Source organism: Spea bombifrons, chromosome 6 (assembly GCF_027358695.1).
Source record: "Spea bombifrons isolate aSpeBom1 chromosome 6, aSpeBom1.2.pri, whole genome shotgun sequence".
Taxonomy (NCBI): Eukaryota; Metazoa; Chordata; class Amphibia; order Anura; family Pelobatidae; genus Spea; species Spea bombifrons.
Genome location: NC_071092.1, coordinates 1,577,080 through 1,595,119, shown reverse-complemented (window position 1 = coordinate 1,595,119; position 18,040 = coordinate 1,577,080). Strand labels below are relative to the sequence as shown.

The following is an 18,040-nucleotide window of genomic DNA, read 5'->3' as shown; positions in this document are numbered from 1 at the left end:
GGGGTGAGTTAACGGCTCACGGTGTATAAAGGGCCATTGAGAGACTGTTCAGACATGTTTAAATTTAGGTGTCTGGTTGCCCCCGTTCGGCGCTCTCTTGTTGTGTGAGAGTCATACACGGATTGGCATTTACCTTAAATTTCATTATAAGAAGAAATTATTTTTGCCAAATAGCAGAAAATATTTCTAATAATTTTCTATTTTTAATAAGCGTGTTTAATAAGAAATAAATTGAGACGGAATTACCGTCACCGTAGCAACCATTTTTTATTGCTACATGTTGTTTCTAGAACCCCCCAAATGTTCCAATTTATCAACTCATTATATGAGCCACAACTGGGATGGCTGACAGTCCTGGGAGTTATTGTTTAGCCGCGGATGTATAGCCGCAGGACAGCTGTCACACCTGCACGGAAAATGAACGATTTTAGTTTATTCGTGAAAAAAATGCAAAACAAGGTCTCCGCAACCTCCGCAGCCACGCGCTCCGGCGCTAAACGAGATACACTTTATAGGAATATTCATATAATAACAGAAATTCCTACATTTCCATAATTACAGCGATAGCCGAACGCTTTGTGACTTTCCTCAACCGGACTTCAACGCGCGGAGAGGATGGAGCAGAAAATGTCCTACGAAACGCAGAATATTCACGCCTTGTCTTAAACTTCCTATAATATATTTTTTATATATTTATATATATTCTCAGCCTAATGTTTGTCTAAAAGGAGTCAGATTGTGTTTTGTCACAAAGTAATGAAAACATTTACAAACTAGGACAAAGAACTTGCCAGCAGATCGGCCCCATTCGGCCCCCGTCTAGTCTGCCTCTACCACTTCTGCTTGGAGGTTATTCCACTTATCTACTACTCTTTCTGTAACGTAAAACTAGTGAAGACTATACTTCTGCCTTCTTTACAATCGGCCAACCTCCTTCCCCTAAAATTTCTTACACAACCGGCGCTTCAGCGAATATCAAACCATAAGAATGACGGCTTCCAGAGGAGGATCGGGTTTTCTGCTTCGGAATCTTAAGATCTTTAATTAAATTTCAGGATTACGGATTACGAGCTGTCGGGAAGTGACTCGGTGCGGTGGAACCCGAGTGTAACAAATGGGTTTGTTTGGCATGAGCCCTTTCAGTTGCCCCACTCGCTCTCTAAACTTGACCCTGTGGGTGAAACAGCAAATGTGTGTGTGATTCAAGGCATTCGCTTCTCCGAAGATCAACATCAGAGTCGCACTTCAGTCACCCCTTCTACGCCGCGGTGCTGCTGACACTAACCAGAGAGGCCAGGCTGACAGGTCACTACCTAAACCCCAGCGAAGGTTTGCTCTGCTTTCCCTACGCGCTTTATCTACAGAGACTCGGCACAGAATTACACTGGCTAATTGTTTTCAGCCCCCAGATCCCCGGCCGCTCGCTCCGCTTCCTGGGTTAGGACGAAGGGTTGGATACAATGTGTCACGTCGATGGCTGCTTTAATTTCTCCGGGGTGTCGTTAACACCCGACACAAAAGACATTTAGAAATGTTCTATGGTTATAGGATTCACCGGCTCGTTGGAAATGCGTATCGCTTTCGCATCGGCCAGGCTGAATTATGATGTCATGTGTTATGTCACATCCTGATTATTCGGGCAACGTGCCTCCAGAGGGTCATTTTTTAAACTTAATTGCAAGGTGGCAACAAAATTGCAAAGCCTGGAATCACAGGGTCTCGTCGACGCTACGGTAACCTGTAAAACATTGTAACATTTTACATTTTTAGTTTGCGATATTTACTTGTATTTTTGTATAAATTTGATTCATAATTTTGCTGGGATTGAAAAAAATCGTTTTTTTGTTCTGCCCTCAATAAAATGGAGCATTTTTATTGATTTTCACAGATTTCCAGATACCACATATAAAAAGATAAATGTAATTATCCGAACGGGAACATATTCGAGTTTTTCTGGATTTATCAACATCACTTTTTGTATCTTGTTTAAAAAACTCCAAAAAACTCTTAAACTTGCAGAGAGAAATACCCACTACGGATACACATTAAAATAAATAAAATATATATCTTAAATTTATTGGCGTGTATTTTAACCAAATTCAGAGTAGAACATAAGAATAAATCCAAAAAAACCCCCCAAAAACCTAATAGTTATAATTGTCTTGCAGGATAAAAAAATTGTGATGCATAGAAAATATTTATCCCTTAATATTTACATTTTTTTCTTTGTTGAATAATTGTAGATGTCGCTTCCCAGGATTTATAAAAATAGTCAGGAAAAAGATCCATCACTTGATATTTGCATCATTTGTCATTTTGTAGAAATATACAATACAAACACCATTAGAGCATCGATGCCTTTGATTAACGTGCTTTCCAGAGCACTTTACAAACAACAAAAGCTTTGTCACACCCTGTAAGCTCTTAACACAAAAAAAAAAGGCCAAGGAGAGGACAGTCGGGGAGGAAAAAAAAAAAAGATTAAAGGAACCAGATCAAGGGAGGTTAAGTACAAAGAGGGTTGATTTTGAGCAGGGCACGCATGGTGTAAGTGGCACTTACAGGATTTAAACATATCCTTATTTTCATAGTATGTTTCTATGTATCATGATTGATATCTGTCATCAAATCGCTCTCGGTAAAAGTCGGCGTTGTTTAGAACCCGCCGAGGAAGACGTCTGCGTGGATTTGCCGCCCAGCGTAAATGTTTACCTTGAATTTTATTGGCCGTCCAGGGAGGGAAACCCGGTGGTCTTCTTGCTCCGAACAATTAATCTATGACTGTTGTAAAACCTTTCAGGGTTACGATGTTTCAGATATCCGTCCGGGTCCGGGGTCAGGATAAGGAGACAGAGAGCGGAATACAGATTTACTGCGTGTTTTAATCGCCTGGCCGGGATGTTTAACGTGTCTGCTTCGTGTTTATCTCGCGGCAGCCGTGTGGCATCATCGGATCGCAGGCCCGCGTTCCCGTGTTCTCGTGTTCCCATGTTCCCGTGTTCTCGTGTTCCCGTGTTCCCATGTTCTCGTGTTCCCGTGTTATAAAGCCTGATAAATATTGGAGAGTTAAAGTCTCAGGAATGTCTGACCTGGGCCAAAATTATGCATGGTCTGCTTAGCGTGATTTATTAGACGGCCAGCAGGTGAGCAAGAGGTTACCATAACCTCTTCGCTTCCCAAACTCATCCTTTCTTGTTGTCCACCTCATGTCCCACAATGCATCTGTGAAATATGTTTTTTAAGCACGGAACAGATTTTTTATTCGATTGACTAATGCATACGAGGAAACATTCGGACAATCTGCCCCCCCGCGCCGCCGTCCAAAGCGTTGAGCGTCGGGATATGATGTCATATCCTGGCGCTCCACTTTCTGAGGACACGCAGTGCCGGAAACTCCATACTGTCCATGGGCCAGATCTCTTTTTTAACCGGCCCATTGAGCAGTGCTGCTACAGGGATTCTGATTGGCCGAGAGGACGATGGGCTCCCTGTTATACGACGGAATAAAAAATACAATATAGAATATTTAAATTCAATACGTATGGCATTCTCTACTTTGGGGTAAAAAGGGTAAAAATTTATACATCTAGAAAATGTTAATTTTTCTATTTAAAAAAACCCCCTCTCACACAGAGATTATGAAGGCCGCAGAAACCACAAGGGAGATCCTTTTATCACAAGACGCGTGGCCATTTTCATCTCCTTCCAAAGGGTGTCACTGTAAGGAAGGGTTATTCAGCAGAGAAGGAAGACAGATCCGGGAGAGCAAACGGTAACAAAAAACAGTAACAAAAAATCAGGTGGAAAATATGGTGTTTTTTTATTACAGAAAAGTTGCAGTACAAGGAAGAGCGTTAATTAATATCGGCTAATAATTAATATTGGAGTTCTGGGTAACGTTCTCACTGGCATAAAGGACACAGATGTGGCAGACGGAAAAATACAATTCTACATGTGAAATACTTTGATGTTTTATGGAAAAAAACGCTATATAAATGATGCCTTAAAATAAATTGTACGACCTGCTCCTCTAGGGGAGATCCTGACGGTTCGGAGGCTCAGAGACTCCCTCACTCCTGGACGGATCTCTCGCTGTCGGTTATTTTCGCTGTATTTCTGTGTATTTGTATACAGAGGATTACTGAGGTTTGCAGTTCACGAGCGACGCAGCCAAAGGTTGCCGGAGTCGGCTGTAAAATCTTACAAAAGTGCCTGGATTTGCATGAGCGCCGGCAAAGGTTCAAATGTTTCATTGCGCAATATCTAAACACAGGCGATCGCTGCCCCGGGTGAGGGGCAATTAGCTGCGTGTAAATAAGACGTTTCAGGGCTATGGACCGCGTCGCGTCATAAAGCCAAACGCCTTCGCACCCACCGGAAGAAAACGAGCCTCGAGGACTTGCTGGCGTTTTAAATGTTTTTGATTCTTAATCATTTTCTTCGTAAGATATGTTAATTTAAATTATTTTAAGACTAAAAGTGATGTTTTTTAGGGAATTTAGCCCAATTTTTTAGCCTTTGAATGGATCCAGTGGTTACTTTTCCTTTGGGACCATGACATTTTCTAATTGTTTCCAAATTGTGTGTTACATCGTTTCTTACATCGTTAACTCAACTCATCTCTTTAAGGATGATAATTCTGTCATGACAATACAGTCTGCCTCAAATGATGCCGTATGGCTGTGATGTCACTTCCTGCTTGGGAGGGGTTGTTTATTCCTCTTAAAGTGTCCGGGATGTGTGATATGGCTGTGAAATCAGCCCTGTTCCTCTGTCTGTAAGCAATCTACATCCAGAAAGTTGGCCATGACCAACATTGTAGTATTTAGGTGCGCTCCTTCCTACGCCCGGGAAGTGTGGTTTCATGCCACTTCCTGTTGAACATAACTGATGTCACTTCCTGTCATAATTGATGTCACCTTCTGTCATAACTGATGTCACTTCCAGTAGCATAACCGATGTCACTTCCTGTCCGTGGAAGTTAAGTGTGCTACTTCCTGTAAAATACTGTTCCTAGCTGTTTGCTATGACATCACTTCCTTCATGTCAAACTCTCATCTCTTCATATTCTATGCTTTAGTGAAGGCATTGACATTTATTCACTTAAACTGAAGCAAAATAAAAATCTTGAAATTAATTTCAAAAAGTTTGTAAATAAATAAGAGCTGGAAGTGGTTGGTGAGGATGTTTAGTCGATCTTATGACATAATAAATGTCTGTAATAAAAAAAACTTTCCTATACGCCATTAATGCCATGGCCAGGGGCGCTTAACACCCCCACTCCAGCTATCAGGGGGTTAACAGACCTGGGAGCCGCATCATTGTGTTTCTCAGTGAGGGTGAGCGCTGACTCCGCCGCGGCGCGTTCCAGCTGGCTGATGAAGCCCGCCGTCTTGTTAACTGTCCAAATAAAGATTCTACATAAAACTCCTGACAGCGAGAGGCATCGTGCGAAGGCCTCTTATCTCCGCTTCCTAAAACCTCGCTCTACTCTTTTGGAAAGAAAACGCGATAGAAAAACTCATATTCTTAAGTGTGTTTATTTAACACTTCCAGGCGGTGTTTTACAGGGGTTGAGGGTCCCTGCGATAAACCGTTTTTATTGGATTTCCATGCAGCGAGGACGGGTCCAGAGCTCGCTATCTAAAAACGTCATGGATGCGACCCGTGGTTTTTTTTGTTTAATGTTTATTATTTTAAAAGCTTTTTTTGAGTGTAATTCCTTATCGCTGTTAGTAATGTTTACTCATTAAATTAGTGATGAAAGCGGCTCTGGATCCCCTAATAACGGAGGCAGAACATTTCACCAAATATCGGGTGGAATTCGTAGTCGTTGGGGTCCAAAAGAGAATGAAACGTGAGACGTCTGTTATTCTGGAGCTGGAACCTCAGTACGTTCCTTCCTATGGAGTACTGTTCTTCCAGGAAGTCCTGTTAGCTATGATGTCACTTGGTTGATGTCAAATTCATCTCTTTAAATGATATATTATAGGTCTGATTGGAACATTTCTTACAAAGTCAAAACTGAGCAGGTTCCACTAAATGAGTGTTTTCCCTCCATGTGATGTATAATTCTTGTTCCAGGGTTTGATATAGATATTAGCAGGTGGTTGAAATCCTTGTCCTTCTCATGCTTTTCATGTTAGAAAAAGTAGACTTTCTGGTTCTGCGTGAAACACCTAAAAAGCCAATGATGCGTATTTTCCATTTTCAGATGGAGGAGCTCCTAGACGCCCTCGAAAAGTCAAAGCAAGAACTGGATTCCACCAAATCGCGACTTTCCTCAACTCAACAAACGCTCGCTGAGAAGGAAGCGCACCTGGCCAACCTGAGGATGGAGCACAGGAAGCAGCTGAAGGAGATCCTCGACATGAAGTAAGAACATCTTATGTAATCGTTCTGTAATCGCTTGTGGAAACCGCCGTTTCTTTAGGAGTTTGTCTTTTTGGGGGGAAAGAGCTTTACTTTCTGCTACGGATGAAGCTCTGACCCATAATCAGGTTGTCTACAACAAATCTTAGCGCCAAGTCCCCCAAGAACGGGCGTTACGCCACAGGAGATGGGTAGTAAGGGCTAATTTGGGTTTGATAGGAGCCCTTGGTGAAAATATTTAGGGGCCTCGTCTCTAATGATGAATTTAATGACATTACTTGCGTTGTTACGTTCATTCTCCTAAAAACCTTTCCCACGATGGACCTCTTCCCCACCGCTGTTATGCAGCCCACCAGCTGCCGCTGGGTTAAAGTGAATTTCGCTTCTCTCCGGAGGACCCTGACAGATAAATGTAGAGTTTGTTCTCGTTTCGGAGGTTCTCGGGGTTTGGCTCATAAAGAAAGGATTTGCTTGTTTTGAATGATCTGTCACTGGCTGTCTCGCGAGTTGGGAAGCAGGGCCTGGACTGTCTCTGATTTTACGATGTCGAGATGTCCTGTGACCTGTGAGATTATCGCTGGTCTCTGCTCAGCGCTCCTGGGTTACGGGTATGTGGCTGCCTTGCAAATCATCCACCAACAGAAAAATGACACCAAAACAACCAACGCTGCCTAAAATAATGGAGCGCCTGTAATTAAACGCTTACAGGAACCCATGAAGGTAAAGATTATCGCATAAATATATGGGAAGAGATGTCTAATTTTAAGTTGGCGGGAGCCCGGCGCCGACGGCCGCTGGGGTAGATAGTTGAAATTTGAAATTTACAGAAAAAAATTGGTCTTTGCGAATCTCCGGTCTCCCTTAGCATACAGAGCCACAAACCACGTCCAACTTTGGAGAACGGATTCAGGATGGAAAGATCATTTCGATTAGTCGGAGACCGAGATAGAATTCAGCCTCCTGCTCCAACCACCCAGCGACCCCCGTAGAGATACCGCGTTTACATCATATAATGTTGCCGGTTTCTTACATGGTGATTTATTCCAAATTTTTTCAAAAGAAAAACACTAAACTTCTGTGGTGGGACCGATCCTCTAAAACAAGGGAGCTCGTCCTCTGGTTTTGAGCCATCACTCGGTCGTACGTCGGGTAAAGGTTGCTGTCTCCTGAGCTCTAGTGTCTGATGCTCAGGAGTTCACGGGTTACATCTGGGTCACATGGAGAGACATTTATGTCCTTCCACTCCACCCTGTGAGCCCCGGTGCTGGGGATGCGCGTGAAACATGGCCGCATCGCCAGGAATTCCATCTTTTCCTTTTTTTAGGGACTTTCACGATGATTTCATCATGTTTACATTAAAAAGCAGAGCCCGGGGTTCTGCTGTGCTGCGTCCTGACATCGGATCGGCGTAAATTTACTGGCCTGGCGTTACTGTTAGTGTTCAGGGAAATCTTCAGCTATTGCGGCAACGGAATCATTTTAAGACGTTTACAAATAGGGGGCGAAGGAAGATTTAGTGGCGGGATTTGCTAGTTTGTGGTCAGTTTTTTGCCTGTAAAATTGTCCTTTTATGAACTTCAATGTTTTCTCTCCTTCCGCCATAAATTTCTTTCCGTGCACAAATATTAGCGAAAGCCTAACAGAGCACGGGACGTATTTTATAGATTGTAGATCTGCCATCGGAAACTCACAGCGCGTTGAAAAATAACGGCAGAAACTTTTATGCTCAGATTTTTTAAATTAAATAACTCAAAAAAAAAGAGGGTTCGTCAGCCGGCCGTCGGGTTATCAGTAACTAAAGTAATTATTTCATTAAAAGTCTATATTATTGTTTAACAAACATTCCCAAGTTCACATTCTTGACACTTTGTTACCGTTCCTTGGACGTTTGACGCCGTTCTTCACTAATCGCGACATCGAGCGTTGGAAGTTACCACCGACTAAGTTAAGAAGTGGTTAATAACATTTGTTATTCTGTACAATAATTAAGCCATATATATAAACACAAAGTAAACAAACAAATAAACATGAGACAAAGATAAATAAATAGAGACATACAAATAACATTTGTTTTTAATATTTGTCCGTGGACAGCCCGACGGGTTTTACGTCAGCACAGAATGAGAGCTGACAGCACAGGGGTATTACAGTTTTAATGTTTTTGTTAATTGCCCCTACAACGCTACTGAATATGCGGGCGCTCTATGAATATTATGTAATACATAAGGGCTTTGAGGCAACAGAGGGCACTAAGGGCTCAGGGCGGAGGAGAGGGCAGAATGCTACGATATATATGATCCCAGCAGGTGCCTTAGCAGAGGGGGGCTCGTGTTATACGTCGCACAAAGTGACCCCCCCAAAGATCCTGGCATATAAGTTCCATATCCTACGAGGCTAATGGTCGGTAAGGATGACAGGCGGCTCAATCATCAACTGGCATAGGATTTCTCTATATATATAAGGTTAAGTGTGTCTCCAGGCTCTTGTTCAATGATTGCAGTGCGATCTATATATAAAAGGCTAGGAGCTCCTCTTGTAAGTCCCCCTCTCTGTGTATAAACGCCTAAGGGTTCCTCCAGTCGGCTCGTGTTCAGGAATAGATTGCATTCATCTGTCTATATATATATAAAAGGCTAAGGGTGTCTACAGATAGCACACATTCAGTACACCAATGATGTGATCTCAGTACATAAGAGGCTGATGGTGTCCTTCAGCAGGACGTAGATGTCCATCGGCCACCAGACATCCACATACGTGCAGATCCTGCGCGGTCGCACGGACTGTCCGTAGCCTCTTCTGCCGACGCAGCATATTAACCTCTTCTCGGGCGTCCATTGATGATAGGTTCCTCGCAGACTAGTTCCACGAGGGCGTGTGAGAGGAGAGGGCCGAGCAAACGCTATAATGGCCCACTTGTTGAGTCATCTGCATTCAATCAGGGAAACCTCTCCTTTACGTTCAGGGTTTCCCCGAGCTCTAGTTTGCGGTTCCCTTGTCTAGACGTACGAGGCGATGTTAGGCTTCGGTTCTCCTTATCTCCCGTCCACGGACATGATTGCATAATCTTACAGCGCTTTCCCAAATCCATTTGGAAATGTGACATTTTTATCCGCTCGTAAAAAAAAATGAATTCATAAAAATCTCCGCTCTGAATCAGAGGCTTATTAGGGCTATTTGTACTGACAGCTGCGTATTAATGAGGTGTTTCCATGGTATTTTTATCTCCAAACCTACTAAGAAAACATTATATTTTTTCATCCACGTTTATCGACTTTCAGGGTTTTTTTTTTACACGCCGCGCCACTTGTCAGAAAAAATGTTTATGCAGTTTTTTGACATCTGCCGTATTAATGCGCCGCGGAGCACAAAGACTTATTATAGGAGCTTTCGGCTTAAGTGGTTAATGGCTTTTATTTTTTTTATTTTTTGCAGAAATAAAAATTTCACATCGCGCTCGGAGAAACATTAAAGGGCTTGTGAGGCTCGTTGGTTTTAATTATTAATCATAAAACCAGCGGCACGTGAGCGGGGAATTAGTGTATTTTTTTTATATTACTCGAGTTCGTTCCCAGACTCTGATATTATGAATAAAGACGGAAAAATCAGGTTTTTTTAGAGATTAAAAAGAGTTGAAAGACGCATTTATGCACCAATAAATATTTTACTTTGATAACTTTTTTAAAGAATTTTTTCCGGATTTTTTAAAATATTAGATATAAGGAATTTAATTTTTTTAATAATAAAATATATTTAATAATAAATATTTAATAAAATAAATCTTAAAGGCCATTTAAGTAAAAAAAAAAAAGACCCAACTCTTGAGGTTTTTGATGGTTCCATTTGCTGAAACGGCGATAGAATCTGCACCTTCATGCAAGGGGCTTTGGTGCGGCCGGGCTGGGCATGCGCGGCATTCAGCCATTAAACAAGGTAATTCATGCTGAAGCAGGACAAAGTTATTCTGAACGCGGGCTTGATGTCCGTGGGAAGCCGTTTGGAGACATGGATTCGCCGTTACTGATACCGCGCCGGCAGCTTGTGCCTCGAAGACCCCCCTCTCCAAGAATGCCTGGACCTGCATTTTTGACACTTAATTGCAAACACCATAAAGATTACGAGGATATGAAATAAACACTTTGTTCTCTTTGGAAACAGAAGCTTCGCTCGGACGCAACAAAAGGCCCTTTAAATTAGGAAAAATGTCAGCCGCCTATAAAAGGAGGACAGAGCGAGCGCAGGGGACGACGTGTTTACCGGGCAAACTGTCTGCCCCGTTTAACGAGGGGGCCGCATGATTACCACTTGGTGTCACCTTAATTGTGCCTCCCTGTTTACACCTTCAGTCCCAACCATAAAACTTTATTTCGGTTTTGACTAAACAGCTCCGGGGGCCGAAGTGTTTCTCACACCTGCGCCCAGGAATGTTGGCTTTGACACATTCCACAAGGAGAAGACCATAAATATCTGGGGGGGGATTCTGGGTCTAAATACAGTATTTGCGCGATTATAGAATTTTAGGGGTTTTAAGGTTACATATAAATATATATACATATCTCCTATAGGTATCCTTATTATAAGTCAGATACGGAATACGGAACGCTGGGACATAGAAAGGCGGAATGCGTCGCAGATAAGACCCATTCCGCCCGTCTCGTATCCTTATTATCTTATATCTAGGACAGCCTTATCCCTATCCCATGAATGTATTACCCTCTGTCACGTCTGCTGGGGTAGTAGACCGTCGCCATGATGGGTGTCTGAATTGACCCCTTTAAAGGGTGGTCACTATAGAGCGCCACCAACAGGGCAAGAGGAGTCCGCATTTATTAAACAGTCACCTCTGCGTGATCTTCAGTTTATTTCTACACATATCTTGTATTTATCGAGTACGCTGAGCTGCCGTGGGGCCATGTTCACTAAGCTGTGATTTCATCATTGAGTTCTCTCTTTAAAGTTTCAGGAAAGGCTGAGATGGGCTTTTAATGTATAGTCAAGTTTTTAAAGAAGTATCAGGGCTTGACCTATGCGTCATGGAGGGTGAAGCTCAGTAAGGTTGGTTGGGTCAAAGTTTAGTGAATAAATCCCCTTTGCTCTTCATTTTAGGAGGAGCCCGGAGGACTGAGACGTGTGGTAGGATTAAGTTTAGGGTCTAACTTGACATGGCCTTCACCCCGGCTCCATGGGAGCTTTAGTGGCGTCTCAGTGGTCTGTTTGTGAGTTGGGAAATAACCCGCAGGTGACAAAATCCGCTTTGGGAGCAGAGGATGATGAGAGGGGCAGACGGCAGGCTCGGGGGATAGAGATTCCAGGTGTCGGAGGGACTCCGGGTGGCCGACTAATGGAGCGTTTATCAATATATGAAAAATATATGAAAACGGACCAGCTCCTGTCTTCTTAATCCAGTCCCTCCATAAAAGGGGGGGGTAATTTTTGGGAAGTGGAGAAACCCTTCTAGAAATGTTGAGCGGAGATTATTTGGGACGAGGATCTCCTTCCTCTGATGATGCAATTAAGCGGCATGATGTCATGTTCGTGATCACTCGATGAGCCAAGCTGTACGGTTATTTGTCTCTGAACGCAGAGCACTCTGTTATCTGCGGCGTTATTGCGGTGGGTGGTCTCGGAGCTGTCTAGATGTCTAGGGGCTTTGTAGAGACAGTCAGGGTTGTAAATGAGTGTGAAGCAGAAGCTATAAAGCAGACCTCGGAATTCTGTTAAATGATGAACTCCGAGAATGTTCCGAGCATCTGCCGTCTTAATTATTACATGGAAACTTCCTCGTATACCGGCAAAAAAAGAATAAAAAGCTTTCAGGAGAGTGAATATTTTGGGGGGTTTTGGCCATAAAATGAGTGTAAGCGAGCGTTACGGGAATCGTCGAGTAACCGGAGCCGGGGACGGAGGTCAGCGGCTGCCTTGGACGTTGGCGATGTCCGCCCCGCGCTTGCACCCGTCCTCAGCTCTTTTGGGGGAAATTGCATTGAAATAAGCAATAAATTAGACTCCTGGCAGCGAGGAGCGGAGAGAAATGTATTGGGAATAAAGAGATGAATCGTCCTTCTGTGAAATGATCAGCGAGGAACGTTTCCCGGGAGCCTCCCTGACGTAATAACCGCATCTGATCGAAGTAACAGAGATGATAGGAAATCCCAGCCGTCATTTGGCAGCCGCCGTTCAGGGAGATCCGTATCGGACAAGAAACATCTCCCGGAGCTGAACGGATCCGCGAGAAGCCTGAGAGCTGCAGCTTCGTGTCGTTATAAAGATGTCCGTGCAGCGCTGCATAACCCCCAACTGTCCCTGTTTATGAGTGACAGTCCCTCTCTTCTCTCATGTAACTATCTCATTCCCTTATTCCCCTCTCTCCTCCCCTGATGCCCCTCTTTTCTAGGAGGTCAGAATGTTTGCTGGGAAACGGCTTTATAAACGAAACGGGGTAAATAAACCCCATTATTCTTCTTCTAAATACCCCGCAATGTTACACAAATACCCCCAGCCACACCCCCTAAGTCCAAAAGAGCCCCTCTTTGGTTATTTGTTCGGTGCATAATTTGCCTCGGCTCAGGGGTCTAATCAAGGCACGTGAAGAGAGGGGCAAAGAGGTATGGAAGACGTTCAGAGTCGAGGGAGCGGAGAGCTGGGGTTAGTCCTCCTCCTCAAATTCAGATCCAGGACTTTGCCCCAGAACTGCCCCGTTTTCATCTGGATAGACATTCATGTATTGTATGGAGGGGCAAGAGAGTAAGAAAGGACGGGGTGGGGGCGACGTCTGCCGCCGAGAGGCCTGTCCCCCCCGCCATATGAATCCACTTACATGGAAATTGCTTGTCGATATGAATTAAGGTGAAAGAACAGCTTTTTCTGTGTTTAAAGAAACATTTTTTGACAGTTTTTCCCCTCTTTTAAGTAAATTTGGCTGACGTCCACCCGCGGTACAGGTTATAACGAGGCCCCTGCTGGCCCCCGGCACGCTGCAACCCTCATCATCCTCAGGCAGCTGTCTGCTGGTACAGCCTCAGCCTTGGGGTCCAGACTGCCCGGTAATATCTTAAATCTTCATCCTTGGAGCTGAAATGTGGCGTTTTTAGACGCTGGATTTTGAGGGTTAAAACCTTTTTTTCCCCTTTTGTCCATAAACATGGTGTTTTTGCGGAGCGTGCGTGACGTCGCCCTTTGTGCTTTGCACGCCCGCTGGAAAAGTTACATTGTGCCGGAGAACACGCGGTCGTTTGTCAGCCTCTTTAACAAAACCGGAAGTATTTAACGAGATTATGTCAGCCCGGGCTGGAGACGGCGGGACCCCCTTCCGATAACCCGCGGTATATATATAATATATATGTGTATATATACCGCGTCCGGCACTGAACCAGCACGGGCCGCGATTAACCCTTTCAGTGCTCGGAAAGAAGACTTCATAATGAATTCTATCTCCAATGACAACCATCTGTTCCAGATTAGAAGTCGAGAGTCTCGCAGATGCTGGTTTGGGCAAAATTCCCCCAAAAAACAGATTTATCCAAAGATCGTTTCTATTAGAAGCCGGGAGGGGTAACTATGTGCATATCCATGTCAGGCCGGGTGCGCAGGGAGACCCGACGCGTTTCACCCAGTGTATCCCGCGATGATTTCTTAACATTTCTGATACGTCCGGAAGAATTATTGTAACTTCTGGATTTCCAGGATCCTCCAAACACAAAAAAAGACAAATTGCAAAAGAACTTAATGTGAAAAATGTGCCCCAAATGTGAAAGGACGATAAAACGCTCGGCCAAGATGTGAAACGCGGATCTCTGGGACTCCAATGGATCTCTCTGGTTTGAGCCGGTGGGGGGAGGGGGGGCTGACATTTCTCATATAGAGACCGCTGGAGATGCAGCGAAACCAGATGTGTGGAGCGGATCAGCTGCGGCGGGGATGCGGGACAATGCGTTTCGCCTCATTACAAAGGGGGAATTACAATGAACTTAATGTAACTGCTAAGAAACTGGAATATACAGCAGCTGCCGTTTAATGTATCTCCCGTTAGAAAAGAAACTCCCATGAATCTCAGCTGCTGTTCATGCATACCGCAAACTATTATAGGGTTTACTTAGTTCTAAAAATGCATTAAAACTGTTAACTTAGCAAATATAAAGACACAAAAAAAGACCTATACATCGAGGTGTGAATAGGACGTATATAATGAGCCACGGCGTGATAAGGAGCACATTCTGTCCAGTAACTTGCTTTTAGGTTTTCTTTGTCACTAGGATCATTCTTATCATTTAATAAAATGCAGACCGAAAATTCTTTTTGAAGGACGCCCCTCATAAAAACCCCTCCGTTCTCGATATTATACGATATGTCGTAATAAATCGTGACAGAAACAATGCGATGAGGGGAACGGAAATAAAAAAACCCCAATTGATGGTAAGAAATGTTTTTAAGAAGTCCTTGGAAGGCTTGTTGCGGGGAGAGCGTCCCGAGGCTCAGGTTTGATCCTGTGCAGAACAAACTCTTTTGTCTGAAAATAAAGAGAACATTTAGATAAAGTCTTATCAGGGATTCCTTTTTCCCTCCGCCGCGGCCCGGAGCTGATTGGCCTCAGATAGCGTTATTATGATGCGGGCTTTGCTGGCTTTTTAGCGTATTGACTCGCTCTTTCCTGGCAGATAACGCGGCTTTTGTCATATTAAGCGTTTTGTTTGTTTTATTAAAATGTTATCAAAAAAATAAGGGTGTGATTGGAGGGCAAATACCCTTTCAGGTGATTTATCCGCGGGCGACGCATGTATCGGAATTCCATTGTGAATCGCGGATCAAAGCCCTCGCCTTGTTTGCACGGCGGGTTCCGCGTGAGATTCCATTTTTCTACCAGCTTTTCTGAGCCAGAATTGAAGCAGAAAAGGGATTTTAGAATTTTATATATATATATTAATTTTATTTCTAAATATAAGATAATAACAACTATCAAGATCAGAGCCGGGCGCCTGCGCAGGTTGAGTGAGTCCGGGCTACACTAATAATGATACAGAGCCGCTGGGTCTCTGGGACAGCAGGACTGCCCTGGCCGAATTGGGGCTGTCGGTGAGTATGATTGGCTTGAATGCCTAATAAGAAGAATGCCTGCCTGCGGAAATCACTTCTTCCTCTGCTGCTTCCAAAGACCCGGCCAGAAAGAGCCTACCCAGGACCTCGGGGCCGCTAAGACAAGCGTTACTAACCCAGAGCTTGTCCAGAACACGCAAGCGGTTTCCATTCCCATGTTCTTAACGTGTGAAATCCGGGCTTCACGTTAACCAGGGGGGGAGTTTCACAGAACCAGGCCCCGCGCGATCCCAGAAGACACAATAACACAAGCCGTGCGCTGTGTTTGCTCTTCCTCGCAGCGGCCGTCTGTGCCAAGAACCCGCGTCTTGTCAGCGTAAAGCGCCGGGAAGCGAAATTAGAGGCGACTGGAAACGCAGAGATTCTGTGCAGGAGCGGCGAGCGTCCCACGAAGCCAAATTCTGGGAAATGCTCGTTAAATCTTCCGGGCGGCTCTTTCTTTCCTCTACAATTCAGACGCAGACGCCTCGGGAGCCCCGAAGGGGATCCGCGCAGGGACTCAACACCCAGCGGCCGGCTCTGCTCACCCCGTGGGGTCCCGGGTTTAGAATTAGAATCTTGTTTTTAATCGGAATATTCCGCTCCGTGTTTCTTAACTCAGGAAACAAATGGTTGTGGAATGAAGGTATCGGGTGGGAAGCTAACGGCACCCTAACGGCACGAGTCCGCGCTTCCCAGATCACATGATCCGGGCAAAAAAAGGTAATTTTATTCCTGCCGGAGTTACCGTGGCAATGTCACATTTTAGGAACCAAAAGGTCACGATCATCGTAACATGTGGTGTGATGTCATTGTTACGATGCACAAAACCCAACGGGTGCGAAGACTTGGGGAAAACATAATAAAAATCATCTGGAGAGAAGCACTTTTTTAGAACGCGGGTAAAGGTTTTTTCATTGAGAAATTAAAGACCAGTTTGGAGTCAGGAAGGATTTTTTCCCTTTTCGAGGCGATTTGGAAATCGTCACAATCTGTTTTTTTGTATCTTTTTCAGCTGCCGGTTTGACCTTGATGGACGTTTGTCTTTTCAGTTATCTTTAGTTACTGCGTCACTCTGTTACTTTGTACGTAGAATTCGGTTCATGCAGAGGACACAGACATGGCGATAGGGGTGAATACATATCCAAAGCAGGTCCCTGCCCAGAAGAGCTTACACTCTAAGCGGCAGAGTCCGAAAGCCTACAGAAATATCATCGTTCGCAGAATATTCTCTGATTTCGCTGGAGACGTCGCCGGGTCCTTGTGAGGATTTACTAAAGATCTTAATTACGGTAAATCTTGAAAAGGTCCAAATGAGGACAAAAAGGCTCTTTTAGTAAAATAAACCGAGCGTTCGGTGAGTTTTCTGCTCTCGCTGCTGTTGTGAAACGCCGTGTCCTTACCTTGAAGACGTATCTCTGATGGGTTTCTCCCCTTTCAAACATTTCTGATTGAATCCATGACCCGAATGCTGAGTCTGATCCCGAGCGGCACCCGATGCCAGCCGTCTCCAGTAACCCCGAGGACAGGAGGCCTGGACACGGCGTCCGTGACTTACGCTGAATCGGCTCGAACAATCGCTGCCTGAGCACGTTTTTCTTGTTTATTTTGGGCACCGTTTCTGTTTGAGCAGATAAAGAAAACTGCATTCTGCACCCAAAGTAAGCAGTTTGACTGGAAACAGGCTTAAAAATTAAAAGTGGAGTCCAACAGCTGGAGCGGCGTTAACACATCGGAACACGGACGCAAACTGCAAGCAATGTTCTCCGTCAGAATAATGTAATCATAGTTTGCATCGTTCTCGAAGGTTTCAGATAAAATGTAAGAAATTCTCCACGTACGACGGCCGGCCAACTGCGGGGATTTCTAGAGGTCTTTTGAGGGTCAATCTAAATAACGGGTTGGTTTTTATGTCTCTTGTGTGTATTCATGGCGGTAAATGGGAGACAACAGGGGGCACTCTGAGGTTAAACTGGCCATTGTGACCCAATTGGGTTTGTTTCCCATAATTCTAGCCAAGAGTCTATTGGATTTATGCCTACAACCTGCTCCCGGTAGACTCTCAACTAGAATGTTGGGCGAATGGGCAAACTCAACTCTAGTGTGCGCAGGGAAGTCTTGGAGCCAAAACTGATTTACTGGAAGCAGCCATGATGAATACTCTACATCTTCATTAGTGCCCCGTCTTGAAATTAGGATAGCAGGTGGGCCGTAGTTTTTGGGCCGTAACTTGCAGACTACGATGAGTAGAGGGTCTGAAGCCGGTCTCCGGTTGGAGTAATTGTCTCGGCAGAACTGTATGATCTAAACTTTTAACATATATCTTTATTTTGTGGCCCAGGAGTGTTTTTATAAGGTCTACCCAACCAGTCGCCAAGCTCAGCATATGGATAGCAGCTGACTATCGGTGATCGGGGCTGTTCCAGAAACTTCTCCAACTCTGTTGGAAGGTGCGTGGATCACCGGCCGCCCGGTTGGGAGCGCGTAATCGCGAGGAGACGAGGACCCGAGGGCGCAGGTTTTTTTTGGTTTGGAACGGGATAGACAAGGGGTGCTTTATGGCGATTTAGGAAAAGCTATATTTGGCACCGGCTACAGATGT

At 44.5% G+C, this 18,040-nt stretch overlaps 1 protein-coding gene across 5 annotated transcripts in view; it reads left to right on the top strand.

Moving 5' to 3' along the window:
- The window catches only part of ERC2 (ELKS/RAB6-interacting/CAST family member 2), a 216,994-nt gene that overhangs the window by 90,544 nt on the left and 108,410 nt on the right, over positions 1-18,040 (top strand). For all 5 annotated transcript variants that reach the window (XR_008354815.1, XR_008354814.1, XR_008354813.1 and 2 more), the window contains one exon: positions 6,215-6,375. Coding sequence is in view for 1 of the 5 variants with exons in the window: in XM_053468703.1 (XP_053324678.1) it covers positions 6,215-6,375 (161 nt within the window). In the remaining 4 variants the exon portion in view is untranslated. The remainder of the gene's footprint in view (positions 1-6,214; positions 6,376-18,040) is intronic.